The sequence below is a fragment of the Meleagris gallopavo genome, chromosome 2, assembly GCF_000146605.3.
Source record: "Meleagris gallopavo isolate NT-WF06-2002-E0010 breed Aviagen turkey brand Nicholas breeding stock chromosome 2, Turkey_5.1, whole genome shotgun sequence".
Lineage (NCBI taxonomy): Eukaryota > Metazoa > Chordata > Aves > Galliformes > Phasianidae > Meleagris > Meleagris gallopavo.
This window is the reverse complement of record NC_015012.2, coordinates 5551794-5569729: the sequence shown is the minus strand read 5'-3', so window position 1 is coordinate 5569729 and position 17936 is coordinate 5551794. Positions and strand designations below refer to the sequence as shown.

The 17936-nt window shown below is 42.7% G+C and overlaps 1 protein-coding gene across 1 annotated transcript in view; it reads left to right on the top strand.

Moving 5' to 3' along the window:
• BFSP1 (beaded filament structural protein 1) overlaps window positions 1–17936 on the top strand; it is a 36663-nt gene that overhangs the window by 12482 nt on the left and 6245 nt on the right. The window contains exons 2-8 of the mRNA XM_031552296.1: window positions 1234–1426; window positions 2165–3703; window positions 10001–10061; window positions 14191–14286; window positions 15132–15224; window positions 15890–15997; window positions 17331–17551. Coding sequence (XP_031408156.1) covers window positions 3333–3703; window positions 10001–10061; window positions 14191–14286; window positions 15132–15224; window positions 15890–15997; window positions 17331–17551 — 950 coding nt within the window. The 5' untranslated portion in view covers window positions 1234–1426; window positions 2165–3332. The remainder of the gene's footprint in view (window positions 1–1233; window positions 1427–2164; window positions 3704–10000; window positions 10062–14190; window positions 14287–15131; window positions 15225–15889; window positions 15998–17330; window positions 17552–17936) is intronic.

Sequence of the window (17936 nt, the reverse complement as noted above, 5' to 3'; positions counted from 1 at the left end):
TTTTTTTTCCTATATAATGGACTCTTTCTTATTTGAAGTTACATCCCTTTGAGTCTTCCTTAAAGCTAATCAGCCTCAATTCATCTCGTCTCTCTCATTAGTCATGTTCATGTTCACGGAGAAGATGTGCCCTGAATGCCTTGCACCACCGCTCTTTTCAGCCATGCGATGTGACGCGGCCTTTTGAGCATCAATTCTCTGCATGAAGAATAACCTCAATTCTCAGCATGAAAAATAATCTCAATTTCTGCCTAATGAGACCTTGCCATGAAATGCGCATTTGGAATTTCATTAGCATGCACTGCTCTGAAGTTTCATTCTGGACTAAAGGAACAGGATACTTTGGGCTATTAGTGTCAGGCTCTGAATAAAACAAAGCAACTTCAAAGGACAGCAAGAGAGAACAGAGTGTAAAGCCCTACCAGTGTCTGGGATCAGTTCATGGCAGCTAAGTAGGTAGACCAACGAGCTGTCATGGTCTTACTGAGAAAATAGCAGGAAGAGGTTTTGTTTGGATGGTTGTGTTGTGTTTTGTGTGTTTGGTTTAAATTGGTTTGATTTAGCATGAGAAACTTGTGTTGGCGGAGCTGAACAGTGAGGAGCACATGCAGGTTGGTGGCACTGGTAAAATATGCTGATGTTGTACATAAGGGTTATAGCCAATTTAGACTGCGAGGGAGTTCATGGCAGTACAAGCAATTAAAGAGGAAGCAAAGCACTCACTGCATCAGGGCTTTATTGAGCTGTGCAGCAGTAGGTAAACACTTGTTCTGGGGCGATAATGATGTATCATAGAGCACATTTACAATGCAAAGAGCCAGCCTTCAGATTTTGTTCTCGCAGGAACAAGGCGCGTACACTGGGAACAAAGAAGGAAAGATAGGAAACGTTTCTTATTGTTACTTTTTATTGATATTGTGGGCAATGGGTAAAAAAGATTCTCTCTATATAAGTGATTTTTTGCTACATGCACACTGATAAAAATCTAGGAAGCTTCCAAGCAGCAGTTTGTCAGACATTTCATTAATGTGTTTATTGATAATCTTTTGGTCTTTGAGCCATCACTTAAGGATCTCTTTGTATGAAATTCACCTTGGTGGTCCATTAGATGAGCCAAATAATTCAGTGCATAGCAGGAGTAGATTGATTTTTCCATATTGCTTTTGACATTCTTGGTTTGAAAAGAAACAGGGTAACATCTGCAGTCTCGGCCAAGCTGTTTTTGTCTTTCAGGTTGTATCACTCTGGTTTGCTGCATTGGACCAACTGTGAGCTCTCTGGAAGCCAGAATGTCTCCTCATGCTCCCTCACCAAAAGTCAGAGCCTCTGTCAGAGGAAGCCATGAGCACAACACATGAGCCATGCATACTTGCTTTGCCCACAGTAAAGCAATGTCTGTAGCAAGCCAGCAGAGAAACAACCCAAGGTGAGACTTTACTGAGTCAGGAATCCCACTTGGAGAAATGCAGCCTGTAGCAGAACATGACATTTTTGTGTCTATTGCCTAGAGAGTTAAGGTTCATGTTTAGTGTAGAGTCAGTGCTGCTCCCAGCCTCAGGAGGCATGGGAGTGTTCTCTCAAAGGCTATTTCTGTTCTGATAGGATACCTAAGGGACGTGGTTTAGTGCTAAGGGACAAGGTTTAGTGAGGAGATGCTGGTGGTAGGTGGACGGTTGGCTGGGATGATCTCAGGGGTCTTTTCCAGCCTTGGTAATTCTATGATTCTAAAGCTTAAAAATCTCTTGCCATAAAAACATAGTGCCTACAGTCCAGCAGAATCTGCTTTCTGATCTCTTCTGGAAGACTAACTCTGTAAAAACATCAGCAGCTGCTGCATTGTTTGGCTGGGCTGGCTTGTCTCGCCACAGAGCTGCAAATATTTGCGTGTTGGTGCTGTGTGGAAGGCTTGCTTTCTGTACAACATGAAGATCCCAAATATATATTTATATATATATATAAATATGTATATATATATATATAAAAAACTATCTGTTTTGTTGTTTAACTATTTCAGAGGCTGTGTACAGAGCTCAATGATGTGTGCACAAACCCTATTTTGATTTTCTGAAAGATCACTTGATCTTCCCCTATTTGCATTTCCAAAAAATCTGAAGCAGAATGGGAAAGATGAGGAAAACCTCTAATGGGCTTTTTATTCCTCTAGGTACGGATTTGATTACACAGCTGATGAATTTCAGAATCACCTGAGCACCCAGCATCTTTCTTCTCTGCGCCTGCTGTCATTAAGGCCACTCTCTATTAAGGTCACTCTCTATTAAGGTTTCAAGATATATGATCTAAATATCCATACTAGATGTGTCCGTTAAAAAGTGAAAAAGTGACTTAAATGTAAATGAATTATTAACAGAGATGTCAATATTGGACTGTCTTGGTGTTGGGCTTCTTGGCTGTGTGAGTGCTTCTGGAGGAAGAAAAAACTGTGTACGAAGAGGTAAAGACTTCAGAAGAAAAAGTTACAGGAAGTACATCTATCTCTATTAGAGAAACTAAAGCCTCTCTGGGAATGGTGGCATGTGAGGGGGGTTAAAGGGATGAAAGGAAGGATGGTGATTCCCCATGAGGTAACTTGATGTCTGCCATGCCACGAAGGGACATGGCACTTAGCTACTCCTCAGTTGGACTACCAACTCTTTAAAGTATGCCTGTGATCCTCCTGCTTTCATGCCTCTTATGCTTGGTAAACTTAACGCACAGGAAAGGCTGATGTGATGAAGTATGAGGTGAGAACCAAATAGCCAAATTTTGTAGTTGGAGCAGGAGCCATGCTGACCTTTTTATAAACCATAATGTAATCCCAAACAACTGCAAAACTGCCAAATAACAAAAATCAAGCTGCTCCATCCACTCGGACCAAAATCCTGGCTCAGCAGGAGGCCTGTACACAGTGCCTGGAGACAACAACAAAGGACAAAGCTCTCCCCTGCAACACAGCCAGGACAGGCTTTGAACTCAGCCTCTGAAACTGCAAAGCGCTCATTTTGTTGTCCATGGATAATCCACCAGGCAAAAGCTGGACACTGCTGTCTTTTATTCTGCCTATGCAATTGCAACGCTCAAAAAGAAAGCTCTTCTGAACTGCTGACGCCTGGACGGGCAGCCCCAAGGCGGGGCCATTGGGATTTATTTAGTTCACTGCTGCAGATGATGCCTTTAGTGCCACAAACCGCCCTGGAGACAAGTCCTAATCATCTGGGGGGTGATTATGGTCAATTCTTCCTCCCCAAACCCCCCAGACACAAATCAGATCCAAACTGGAGAGACAGGCAGGCACGGAAGAGGGGACACCGGCACCGCACAGCCCCCCCGAAGCCATGTACAGGAGCAGCTTCCTCCGCGAGGTTCGCAAGGAGAAGTACGAGCGTTCGGACGCCTACGATGAGCTGCGGGGCTCCCCCGAATTTGACAGCTTGGCCCAAGCCCAAGGCCTGGAGAACCTGCAGGAACTCAACGAGCGCTTCGCCAGCTACATCAACAGGGCGCGCGTGCTGGAGCAGCGCAACACCATCCTGCGCAAGCAGCTGGAGACCTTCCAGCGCATGGATGAGCTGGTGGGCTTGGACGAAGCCTTCGCCGGGCAGATCGAGTTCAACCGCCAACGAATGCGGGAGCTGGCGTCCGACCGGGCCAAGCTGGAGCGGGAGGAGAAGGATGCGCAGCGCATGCTTGATGAGTACCGCAACAAGTAAGGCTGGAGGAGGGAGGGAGGAGGTAGTATTGCTTCTGTAGTTGTGTCCTAAGGGTAGGTTTGGTCGCTGGCTGCTTCTCTTGCATGGTGATGTCTCTCCTCGTGTTTCAGACTTGTAGCCAGGGATGGCATGCAGTGTGTAGGGAGCACCAGCTCTGCTCTTCATGCTGTCCCTGCTACCAGGGGGGCAGTGTTCCTTCACCATGGCACACGCTGTCATTTCTTAGCTTTAGCAGTGCTGTGCTCTGAGCTGCCAACAGGGAAAAGACCAATTAGAAAACCATCCTGGCACAAAATGAGGCATGTGTCTGAATGGCAGAGAGTTACAAGACTCCAAACACTTCCTGAAACTTTTAGGACATCTCTAAGAAACTCTTATTATTTACAGGTGTTGTAAATCACCTGGACCAGCCTCTATGGATGCAGGATGAAAAAAGAGAAAATAATTATTTTTCTTGGTATGTGAGAGGGATTTGCCTAGTTAACTTCCTTTTTTTTCCTCGCGTCCCAATATTTCTGGCACATGCTACTTAACCAATACCTGTCAGAAAATTTTCCTCAAACTTCATTTCTCTTTAGCTTCATTGGTACTTTAAATAAGAGCAGGAGAATTACGGGCTGAAGCATGGAAGTGCCTCCAGACACACGTACTCCCTTCTCTTCAGCAGCGGCCAGTTTCGGCCATGTTGCCTAATTACTTCTACAACAAGACCTGGTGAATGTTGCTGATAAAAGGACTGACAATGGAAGAGAAGGGAAAATTTGGCAGCAGTATACAAGCTGAAGTGAAACTTTTCACTTTCCCACCAAAAGGTGAGAGAGGAACACCATGTAAGCTACTCTGGGTTAGAAACACTTCTTACTGACAAGGATAGGAAGGAGGCAAGTGAAGTATTTTCAAGAAATGGTCTTGATAAAAACACAGCTGCTCCCAGGCAGTGCTCACTGAAGTCACCAAAAACATTTTTAAGAAGGAAGGGGATGAATCAGCTGGAGCAGCACTGTCTTGCTGCTGCAGAAATATATGAGTCACTTGAGATTTCATCCCTTTTCACCACCACAGACTTTGGTCTGACCTTAGCCAAATCACATAATTTTTCAATTTGTTCCTCTATGGATTTCCCTCTCCTCTGGACTAGCAAGTATAAGATTGTTGTATTTCCCTTCAGTTTCTACAATTGTTTGGGTTTGTTTGGGTTTTCTTTGCACAGTTGGGAAGAGCCAGAAAGCAGGTGTGAGGCAATTGGCAACGTGACCATCTGCATCTTGATGCCGTGGTTTGATGATCCATCGCTCCCAGCAGCCATAACCACCCTAACAAGTGCTCATCCTGCCCTCCCGAGCCCAGCATGCTGCTCTGCAGTGCTGCCACAGCTATTCATGGGGCAAAAAATGAGCCAGTCAAAATAAATAAATATCAGTAGCTCCAACCCAGTACCAGCGAGCTGCCACACAAAGAGCTTGTGGGAACTGTGGCACAAATAAATTCCCAACCCTCATCTCTGTTTCTCATCTGCAACAACAGAGGACAACCCATGAAGGTGCACTGAGGCTTAATGCTGGAAGTGGTCAGAAATTCATGACTCCCTGGCTGTGAGTCAATGAGTAATGAGTGCCAGATTAGGCAGTTCTGTATTCCAATAAGCGTGAGCAGGAAATTCAACTAAGAGCCAATGGTGTAATTTAGCTGTCAACTTTGATACTTTTTTGTATGTTTTAATTAAGCAGTGTCTATGAGATTTTGACTAAACTCAGTGCCAGCTACATATTAGTTAAAAATATGTGCAAAATGGACAGAAATACCTTTTGATAGATTCCTGCATCCAACTTTATGCTTTGTGGGTTAGTGACCTGTACAGCTCCCCATCAGCAGGATCTGACAAGCATCACTTGCTTTTTGTTAGCGGTGTTTTGCATAGGCTGTGAATGAGTGTGAAGAATGCAAGGCTCTGGAGGTCATAAATACTCATAGAAAGCACTGTACTTTTAGAAAATGAGGTTTAGGACCTGGTACAGTGGTAGTTAGTGATTTCTCAGAAAAATTAGTTGGTGTCTCATCACACAGCCCTGGGATGTTCACTCAGCATCAGTAATCAGAAGTGAAAAAGAAACTCTGTGGGATAATCAAAGGCAATCTGGTCAAAAAGCAGCCACTGCCCTTCCATTGCAATGGCCTTCTATATCTGTAGCTTTGAAATTTGAACTTCTGTTGGTTTGGATGTAGCCAAGGGACATGATTTAGCGGAGGCTTGTTAGAGTAATACGGTTAGGTTGTGGTTGGACTCGATGATCTTTGAGGTCTTTTTCAACCTGAGCAATTCTAAGGTGAATTTGGGCTTTGTTTATCCCCTTTTGGAAGCTGTTGTATTTGACTTGCAGAACAGGTGTGAAAGCTTTTCAACGACTGGTTGGATTTAAAAAAAGGTCAGTGCCCTAGCACTGTGCATCCTGAGTGCTCACCCTATTTGCAGCTCACAGCCATCCTGACACTTGTGCTTTCTGCTCCTCAAATATGGAGTGATAACCATCTGTGCTATGTTGGGGCTGTGCCACGTGCCTGCAGCCAGAAGTCAAAGCTCCTGCTTTGCAGTGCTCCAGCACTCCTACCTGCCTGTGCTTTCAGTCAGCAGAAGAACAGCGTAGGGGTTTCTTGATTCGTTTTGGAACATAAAGCACTGACTTCTGGTGTGCTAGGATTGATAACATCTCTTAGAGAGTAATCATAGAATCATATCATAGAATCATAGAATGCCCTGGGTTGAAAAGGACCACAATGATCATCTGGTTTCAACCCCCTGCTATGTGCAGGGTCGCCAACCAGCAGACCAGGCTGCCCAGAGCCACATCCAGCCTGGCCTTGAATGCCTCCAGGGATGGGGCATCCACAGCCTCCTTGGGCAACCTGTTCTAGTGTGTCTGTGCTTTTCACTAAGACAAAGAGTTTTAGCTCTCACAACACATTCTTTTTACTCACATTCATCATTAGGGAAATAGATTTATAATACATACAGTACACTCTGCAACCACTTTGTCTGTAAAATTAGAGGTATGCGAACCACTGCAAAGTATATCCTAGGTTTAAATTTATTTTTAAACCCTCTGTAGGCACGTCCATAGCTTTTCACTTCAATGTGAATAGTTCAGATTGTGCCAGGGGAGAATTTGTTCCCTTGAAGTTAGAAAAAAGCACAGTGAGGAACTGTTTGGATGCGACTCATAAAAGGGCTAATTATGCTAATTTTTATAGAGCATCGTTATTACAGCAGCGGTACATCTGTTTGTGGGAAAGGACTGTATTTCTCTCTCTGCAATATCTGGAAAGATGCTGAAGCCCAGATTTTAGTACGGTTACCGTTGGCTGAGCAGAATTAATTAATTTCAGGAATTAAAAGTCTTGCTAATCGATCATTCCATTTAAAATTCATTCAGTGCTAATTTTGTGGGTTTTGCATGCTGTGTGATTCCCTGGAAGTCACCAGACATAGAAATGGGCACTTGATTCTCTTACCTGCACTGTTATGCCCAGACAAGCTGACACCCAATGGGGCTGCAGTATAGAAACTACACCGATGAGGGGAAATGAAGGCAGGTAACACAGCACCAGAGCTGGGAACCTCTGAGCTGATGATGCCTGATGAGCACTGGCAAAGCTGTCTTCAAGCCTTGTCAGCAGAGGTTGTCTCTGCACTGCTGCCACTACTCTGGCCATAGTTTTATCCTGCAGGTGAGGTGGTCCTGTCTGCCTCCACGCACTCCTCAGAGTGCTGAAATCTTGCACTTTAGCAGCTTTGTAATAACGCAGGTAGCAATCTGTTCACAAATCAGCAGAGCAGAGCCCACACAGGGCTCGTCCCAGCCTTCAGGGCGTGAAATACAATCCTTATTAGCTTGTCTGTCATCCTCATAGGACTGGCATTTTGCAGTTTGTGCTCTCTTTGGTGCTCAAATGACTGTTGTTTCTGTTGAGAAAAGGCTGGTGAGATGCCTCAGGGAAACTTATACCTAGTAGAAAAGTTTTGTCTTGTCTTGTGATGTGCTGAGAAGCTTCCTGTATTGCTGGAAGAAACTCAGTAGGGCTCAACAGAGAGGCATCATTCCCATATATCTCTGTATATTAAAGGCATGGACTTGACACCGAATTGAGTCTCTGGCCGTTGAACCTCACTAGGATGTATTGTGAATGTTTTCTCTGTGGAGAGAAGGCAGCCCTTGCGTTGCATCAGAGACAAAGTGTGCATGAGAGAGGCCTTCCTTGCCACATCTTTCAGGAGCTGGCAGCAGAAGATGGGAAAAGTTGTCTGCAGCATTGCTTTCCAGCAGAGAATGAAGCCCAGAGTCAGGCTTCCCTCCTGCATAGCCATTGGTCACACAGGGCTGATGCCTGTAGCTGTGCAAGGGCTCAAGAAGCTCAATAAATATCTGTAAGTATTCCAGGAGGGAGCTACTAACCTCAGGAACATGAGCTAATGGGATCCTTTACAGCTCTGTTCTGCTGTGTTTGAACCTGGCAACCACCTCCACTCCATTTATTTTCTTCTGTGCAAAAAAAACAATTAATAATGCTTTTTCTAAACAGAGTCCAAAAACATTTGTTAAATCTGTAAAGCTATTTGACTGGATGAGGAGAATTTTTTTTGTTCATTTAAACGAGCAGATGAGTCTTATGGCTCTTAAGGGCAAGGAAAGGTCAACTAGCAGCTATCTAAGAAATGCAGACCTCCTTTAAACATGTCCTGCTAATTGCTTGAACTTGGACACCAGGTTGGAAGTGTAAGAGCATGCAGCTTATTAGCCACTAGCATACATTTCAGCAGCACAGAGGCTTGCATGTTGCATCATGAGATCTCTGAAGCATTTCTAAGAGGTCCTTCACCCTTTTGCACTGAGCTTATGGAGTGCATTAAGATCCCTTAAAAGCAATCCTCATTCAGAGAATAATAATAGAATACTAACAGTTATCCACAGCTCATGGCTGACAGGTGGATTTCTGTGTATGTGACACAGCAGAGATTTGGGTTATTTGAGAAGCAAGGAAAATGCAGCTGAGCATTTTAGTCATTGGAAGAATTTTTGAGTGAGGACCTCACAGCTAGCTAGGTTAGAAAAGACCTGAATGGCGCTGGGGCTGAGATTTAGACCCTGACACTGTTGGAATTTTGCATATTATTAGGAGTGCAAATCCATCTTTATATTGTAGCCATGCATTTGATTTTCCCAAGCTGGCACAATCTGCTTTATTCTTGCCCAGTTGCCAGAAAATGTCAAGTGTCCACAAAATATTTATAAGATAGAAAATTTGTTGGGGGTGTCTTAATGAATAAATAGCAGAAACAAATGCAGTCTTGCTTTTGAAGTTGAATATTCTTGGTTGTACCCTTGGAAGTGAAACTTGTGTTACTGCAGTTTGGCAAAATGACATTGTTTTAGTTTTGTTAGAAAATGGCAGCTCAGCAGAGGAGGCCCAGCTATTTCATAACATCACAGAATCGTTGGAGTTGGAAGGGACCCTTAAAGGCCATCCAGTCCAACCCTCAGCAATGAACGGGGGCAATGATTATTCACACACTATACATCCATTGTTCACTCTGTATAGAAATATGCACATTATGCACTCACTGAATTTTTATAAATGCACAAGAGTTGTTGGCTAAATGCAGTCCATACTAAGACTGATAACTAAACTAATGTATGAATTGATATTGAAGAGGACATAACACTTAATCCATCAATGCATTCAAATAGAAAATCATTATTCTTATGCAATCAATGTACAGAATTGCAACTTTTGTTTCATGTTTCTGTTATTTTTGTTGAACAACACCAGTTAGAACAGAAAATCAAGTACAATGTAATTAAATGCTAATGTTTCTAATTAAATGTTAATGATTCTATGAAATGCTAATGTGCCAGCGTAGCAAATACTCATGTAGTAGTCACTGATGAGAGGTGGTCACTGTAGCCCAACATCATCCATTATGCTTTTATTGTAAATAATCTAATTCTTGGGCTTCCTGTGACAACATGATAGCAAGTATGTGGCTTTCTGTTGCCTGTTTCTCTATAAGCCAGATACAAGAAGTTAGTCAGTTCTGGAATTATTCTCAGCAGCTGGGGAAAAAAACAAAAAAAAGAAAAAAAAATGTAATATTAATGCATAAATAAATCTTCAGGGACTTCTCAAGGTTCATATTTTGCATTAGTGTGAAACATATATTGTGCATGATAGTGCAGTTAAAAATGCAGTTTGTAGAAGGATGGGCTGCTGAACTTGATAATCCTTTGTTCTACTTGCAGGTACCGAAATGAACGTGAATATCAGCAGAAGCTAAAAGAGACCCTTGAACGCCTGAATAAGGTAAACCTGGGAAAATGGAAAAGCAAATGTCTTTGTTTTTCCCTTTGATTTTTTGACTGCTTAGGAGCCTTTGAGAATTCTTACTGGTGCCTCGCTGCTTTTTATCTGAAATTTTATCTGAATTTGTTTAAAGCATCAGTGTCAGCAGAATGGAAAGTTCCACATGAGCATAGTCAGAAGGAAGGTCTGGGTAAAGATCCAGCAAAGTGGGAAAGAAAGAAAGAACTTTTCATTGCCATTTTTCTTCCATTTCTAGTTTTAAAGTATCTTCTACCCAAGAGATCTCTTGTACACCCTGTTTATACGTATATATATTTGCTTTGCGCTGGCTGTTAACCTGTCGGAGCCAGCCAACCTCTCCCTGGTGGGTTGGGGCACGGATAGACACAGAAAAGGCTGACACCACCCACCCAGCATGGCCCTACATCCTTGTTCTGTACATGGAAAAGGAGAAAACAGTATTGCTGTCCAGAGCCCATAGTCACCATATCCAGCTGCCATCATGCTGCACTGATCTAAGGACCAGTGCAAGGTTTTATTCTAGCTGTCATATGACTACTTCACAGAAAATCTCTTGAACACAGGAGGCTCTATCCAAGTTTCCCTTTTATTTAAGATTGTATGTCATTTTAAAGTTATTTCTAGTGCTTTAGAAATAGGAAAAGGAGCATCATAGTGGCATGCGTATGGATATTCAAAGCAAGGATGTAGTGTTAATAAAGCCAGAAGGTGTTAAGGCAAGTAGGCTGAGGCAGAGCCAGGATTATAACTCTCATTTTCTTTTGAGGTCTTAATTAGCATTGTGGTCTTAATGACAATTACCTTCTTGATAAGTATTGGTAAAGAATTTTTCTAGTCTGGCTCTTGCATTTATGTTCTTTCCCACTGCTTACAGACAATAATCTTAATATAGGGCTAAATATGTGTTTGCAATGATGCTGGTGTCTCATTTTGTTGAGTTTGTTCAGGCCAAGGATCACTGGTGTTTAAGAATCCCCCAGTGGCTTATTTAGTGCCTATTTCTAAAGATGTAGTTCAAAACAGGTGCTCTATTCTGCATGGTGGAAGATTTCAGATCGGGAATGATGTTCTGGAAATGTTATAGAGCCTGTAATAAAACAGAAAGATGTTGAATTATAGGGAAAAAATGTCTTAGAGGAATACTTCAGGCAAATGCTTACATGGCTAATCTAACTAGATGGGAGGGCATGGAAAGCCTGATTCTGGTTTTGCAGCACATGCTGTCCGCAGCCCATAGCCTCAGCTGTCCTCAGGACTTCATGAATTTTTCAGTAAGACCAGGGACTTGGAGGATCTACTGTCTAGTACACCTTTAGAGCATCACCAGATGGCCCCTGCATTCGTTTTGGGACCTACTGTTGAAATTTGTGTTGATTCTTCTGCATTCAGTGTGATTTTGCAAATTCATGTTTAGGTGCATTTAGTAGTTCCGTTCAGAAGACAACTCCTCTCTGAATTTGAGTCTACACACAGGGCCAGGAGGAGCCCATTTGTTAGTCTTATGGAGAGTGAAGATCATACAGCCCATGATAAGACTGGAGAAAATATGTTTGTTAACTAAGTACATTCGGGTTTCTAAACAAAAAGAAGGCACAAAAGATCATGATTTGTTCCTTTCCTAGTGCAACATGAGAAATGGTTACACAGAGCTGCTGTTTCCTGAACAAATCTCAAAGGAATATTAATAATAATAATAATAAATGGTCAGAGGAAAGATAAAAGTTTACTAACATATTTAGGAAGTTTCCAGACCAGGTCTGTGGGACAGCCCAATTCATTCTCCTTTGGCTAATAGCTTTCACCTGAGTGCCTGAGTGAAGGAAGCTGTAGTATATCTTTCCCCAGGTCTGTTTCTCACAGCTTACCCTTCATCTTCTGCAGTGAGAAACAACTGCTGGTGGTTTTTTTTCTCCCAAGATAAATGGGAGGAGATGTTTCGTGTGAGCACAGTCACAATGACATGTTCTTTATATATATTAAGAAAATGTGTGTTAGCTTTATCCGTCTCCAATGAACTGTAGACCTCCTGCATCAATGCTGTTTTCCAAAGTGCTAGCAGAGCTCTCATGCACCCTGTGAACTCTTAAAAACATTGGTGGACGTCAATATTTTGTAAGGCATAGCTGGAGCTGCTGGATCCATCTTCATTATTTCTCTCAGCAGATTTGTGGCTGAAGAAAAGAGGATTGACGGACCGCTCCGGGCACAGCCAGTGTGATCTTGAGCTGCAGGGTGTTTTTAACCCAGACTACAGCTAGGCAGCTCCTTGCTTGCAGCAGCTCCTTGCTTTGGGGCAGCAAACAGTGAAGAGAACACGGTTGACTGTATGCGTAGTGCCCAAGATATAGCCTAGAAATGTGCACAAGCAGATGTAAGTGTTTGCCTTTTCAGATAGAAGGAGAATCAGTTTGGAAATCAGCAAACAGTGGCTCTGGTGATGCTTCTTTATCTCTTGGACCAACTTTCTAGAATCATCACCTAAGGCAAAATGGCTTTTGCTTGGAAGTGGAGTGAATAGCAAATACTGTAAAGTTCAGGAACAGATCTGTAGGCACTGTATTGTTTTATTACAAGGCATTGTCAATGAAACAAGTCTGTTTGAAAGAAGGAGAAAAAGGGAAAATTTTTCCCCTTTAAAGGAATGTTTGGAAAGCTGAACACTGCTTTTGCTTACTACTTGCAGAAATATGTGCTTACCTAAGGACTGAGGGGCTTTTATGGCTGCCCACAAGCCTCCTAACGTCACCATTGTTGCACTGATCTTCTACTCAATGAGATGGCAGCAGATGCAGAAAAGCAGGGTGCAGTCATGATGACTGGCGAACGTGCTGGTGTGGGTGAGCTGCTTCCTCACAAAGCAGAGAGATGGCTCTGGAGCAGAGTGTGTCCATGGGCAGCCTCCCAGTGCGTCAGCAAGCCTGGCTGGGAGGCTCGGTGGCATAATGAAACAGCAGCATCCGCACATTTTTGGAATAGTGCGTGCTGTGCATGTTAAAAAAGAACAATTCCCTTCTACCAGTCACATGCTGTGCCCGTAGATTTTAGCATTTTATCTTCAACCCGTGATCTGCTCACTGAGACAGAATTACACAGTAATGGCATGTCCATCATTTCAAAGGGGCACCTTTTGGTCTTGTTATTTTAGCAACAAGAGTAAAAAATCTCTTGCTCTTAAAAAGCAACATGAGGGGTGACACTGGCTCAGCTCTCCTCCTCTTTAAGCTTTTCCTTTTCTAAAAAAGTTGGAAGTTGGGGAAGAAATGCATACCCTCATGTTTTGTACGATGGCTTGATGCTCAGTGGGGATTTTTCAGCTATAGTAGTCAGCATTTATATCCACCACTTTTCAGTCCAATGAACTATGCAGTCGGAGTCCTGTGAAGTATGGCAAAGTTTTCTGAGAAACAAAAATTGAGAAACATCAGCTTTGGGACTACCACGAGTGACACTGATGGTGAAATTCAGGTTTCTTGTCTGATCTTATCTCTAGTGCCAAGGATGAGTTTGAGACTTTGACATATAAATAACAGAAAGTTCTGCAGCAGACCAACTTTTTGGTCTTGCTCATCTGTCATTTTTAGTTCCAGAAGTGGCTCCAAGTCTGACAAATATTTGTGATATATGAAATAACACCAAAAGGAGAAGTGGAAATAGTTTGGACCAGTCTGTTTGTTTTCAAGGGGACTTTTCACTGAGAATATTAAAAATGACTCAAGATGCCCCATCATAAGCACTAGAGAAATCAATGCTTTACTCTGTTGATGTCATCTGTTTAAGATTCATGCCCCACTGCAGTCTTTTAGTATCACCGACCAGTATTTCACTGCGTCTATTACTAGGATCCCAGCATTCATAAAGCATACAGTAAGCATATTTTGACACTGCCTGTGCTAAATTGTGCCATAAATTATATTTATGCAGAAAAGCAGTATGTACAATGGGAGAACACGATGTATAAAGTGCTTATTGTTCATTGCTTTCAAAATATTTTTATTTCTCCCAGTAGACTTTAGTTCTCCATACACCAGTGAAGCGATTCACGTGGTGGATCAGTGGCACTCCAGCCCTATGTACTGACTGCATGTTCATGTCTCTCTGTGCATTGTAGGAAGCGGATGAAGCCTTGCTGTGCAACCTGGAGCTGCAGATCGAGTCCCAGTTCCTGCAGGATGACATTAATGCCACAAAAGACAGATATAAGAAGGTAACTGGCTGGATTTGCCATCTTTTTTAGAGCTTTCTTCTAGAGACACGTGTGAAGCTTTATCCTTCTCCATGGTTTGTTCCAGTGGCCAATAAAAGGAAATCCAGTTTGTGTTTTAGTTTGTAATTTATATGTAGTCGATGATCACAACAGCAATAATTGGATGGCTGAAGGCATTTGAACTGACTTACTCAGAATCCAATATCTACAGCAGTAGCAATGTTTTGAATTTCTTGACCTGTTACCATGATGTGGGTCCTTTCCAGCTGAGGATATTCTATTACGATTCTGCGCAACAAGCTGATCAGGCTGTCTTACATTTCATGCTAAGAAGCTGTTGGGTTTGTGAAAGGGAGGATCCTGATTTTCTGAGCTAGAGCATTCTGGTTAGCCAGTGGACATTACCCTGTGGCTGTATGATTAAGTTGCTGCCAACTCTAATACATGCATTCCCCTTCTCCTTGGGAGGGCAGTAGGATCTTGCAGCAGGCCAGAGTCTCATCTTTGCCACTTTTGAAAGAGGAAGCTTCTCTTTTTAGACCACATTCGAAGAGATTATTTGATCCTCATTTTGAAAATGTACTGTAAAACTAGAAGTCACGTCACCTTTAATTAAGACTGTGTAGTGCATTGTATCCTAGACACTTACCTGTAATACCCCAAGCACAGTAAAACTCTAAGGACACAAACAGTTTAAACCAAGCCTAAAATTAATTGGCAAAAACAGGTCTTAACATGATCTGGACGTCCATGTATTGGAATAAATAAATATCTAGGAGTAAGACTCAGAGCATTACAGGCAGCTATGATATTTTCTGACAAAAATATTTTTTGCTTTGCCACAGAACCTCATGGAAATCCAGACCTACGTCAACATTTTACAGCAGATCATCCAGACGACCCCTCGCGTGTCCCCTATAACTACTGGCATCCCTGAGGTAAGTGTTGCTGTTGGTAAATGCATGCTGCAGGGTCTGTACTGTAAGTGAAAAATAATCCATGTTGATTCTTAAAGTATACCAGATCTCCCAGCTAGTTAGATGAAAACTGCAACAAATGTGGTTAAGTACTGAATATTGATTATGAGAAAAAACCTAATTGTAGCTTTGGGAAACTGGAGTGAACAAGAGAAGGGACAGTGTGTTACAGGTGCATGTCAGCATGGGTATTAACTGCAAAAATGGGTAGATCAAAGGTGGTGGAAGTAGATGTGCTTCCAGTGTGAGCTGGAGCTGGTAGGATGTATGCATATATCCAGAGAGAGTAAATCTTGTTGTGATGAGGCATGATGTGAGTAACTGTAGATAAATAGCTACAAACAGGATGAAAACCTGGTAATTCACACCAATCTGAGTAGCTGCCTGAAGGACGTTTATTAGAAGAAGACACAAGCGGTCTACTTTCAGCACAAGCTGTGCTTTTACAGCACTGCTGTATCACAGCTTTTATTTTTTGTCATGCCGGAAGGGTTTTCTTGAGGTTCAGTACCCAACTTTTCATTCGTCTGTTGTCATTTTCTGTTTGTAATGTATGGTTTATTTTCAGTGGTAACTTTATTTAATAGAAACATATATTCTTTCACACGTTGTTTTCTTCCAACCAGGAAAAGCTTGTAGCAGAAAGGAGGATCCCTGTTCTTCAGAGCCAGCTGGAGGAATACAAGAGCATCCTCTGCCAGCTACAGGCTCAAAAATACAAGCTTCAGACAGAGGTACTGCTATTGTTAGACATAAATGCAACCATGACTCTATGGTTTCTATGGGCTCATGTTAAAAACTGAAAGATGAAAGAGGAGAGGACAGAGGGGACAGGAGATGGAACAGCAGAAGGAGGCTATAGTGAACAGAAACCAGTCATGTAGAGTTGCATACGGCACGTCTGTGAAGTGGAATGTTTTCTTTGTAGATAGATAGGACTGGAGAATGATCACCACATCCTCTCCAGGTGCAGCTTCTTTTGGGCCTCAAGATGTCAGTTCTCTGTATATGTGAGAGAGGATGACTGTATTGGCATAAAATAGCTTTTGGTGGGATTTTGAACTCCTTTTGACAGCCACAGCAGCATCTGAGTGTAGTTTTTCTCACCATGTTACTCAGGGACAGCGATACCCCTGATCTTTTCCTCAGACTCTTTCTCAAGTCTGATGCTTTGGTGGAAAGGACAGATGGGCTCAGGGAAGGGCAAGAATCAATAGAGTAACAAGTGAGACTGTAAGTCCATGATTTGAGGAGAAAATCAGCCATCTCCTGGCACCTGAAGAAGCATGCTGTGTGGAAAACTAATCATACTGCTTTCAGAATCAAATCTTCATATCTCATTACATCTTAATTGATTCATTCTCAGGCCTTAAGATTAAGAGTTAAATAACTTTATGTGTGGAAGTTGATGATATTGTTGCTTGTGACAGTGAAGGCTGGATCTGATGGCTGAATTGTCACTGAGGTCCTTTGCTTTCCAGTTTCTGAACATGACAACTGTGTTGCAGTGAGTTTATCAGTTCCACCTTCTCAGCACTGAACCTGTACACTCATCAGTGCTCTTACCACAGTGTAACTGAATCATTGCTAAGGGACTTAGATCCTAAATTTATTCTCTTAAAAGGTTTCTGGAAATCCTGCCTGTAAAATGCAGAAATCATTCAATTATTAAAGAACCCATTAACCAGTTGTAGGCCCATCACGTTTTTGTGAATACATCTCTTTAATAAAAGATGCTTTCAAAGGGAAAAAATCCCAAGTGATAGATGAACTATAACAACAAGCCAAAGAGCAGATGAAAGTGAGAACAGATTTGGTGAAACAGCCCACATGTTTAGTTCCATCCCTTGCTTTGGAAGGGCCTCATCGCCACCTCCTGGTTAGTGTACGTTTCAGAGACTGGCACTTCAGACTTACTGCACAGATGTTACTTTTGTTTGCCTCTGTGTGTCAGCAGCGCAGCTCAACAGATCATGTCTTGCCTTGCATCCCCTTTGAAATACCTATCAGGTAGTGATACCCAATAATTCAGAGCTGATTCTGTTACTCACCATCTTTGTTTGCCAGACAACTATGCTGGAGCAGGCGATAAAAAATACCCAGGAGAGTTATGACGATGAAATTCAGCTTTACAACGAGCAGATTGAGAACCTCAGGAAGGGGATAGAAGAAGCAGAGAGGACCTTGGAGAAGTACACGACTGACTGCCGCCAGCTGGTGATCTACCAGCAGTCCCTGGAGAATGAGCTGGAGCGCTACAAGCGAATCATTGAGAACGAGGACAGCCGGTAAGGCCGGGTTCCTGCACTCTGTTGGAGAGCCCAGGGGTCTCTCTTACCACGTTTGAAAAAAAGCAAACAAAAACCTGTAGTATTTTCAAGGGCATTTGATCTATCTATGGTCATTTCACATCTTTCATTGGTATTTTTCCAACAACAGTCTACATAGATGCAAAACCTGCTCACGTCCCTACCAAAGAAGGGGTCAGAGCCATTCTGTGCTTCTCCTTTCAGTGCGCAGAGGTCAGAACCACGTGGAAGCCAACTGAATGCCCTCTCTGCTGCCTGTGTGCAGTCAACCTTGCTGAGCATTCTGGGCAGGCTCATGGGGCCATGGGCGGGAAGAGCAAACGTCCTGCAAAGCAAATTTCTCCTCCACAGCAAATCCATAGTG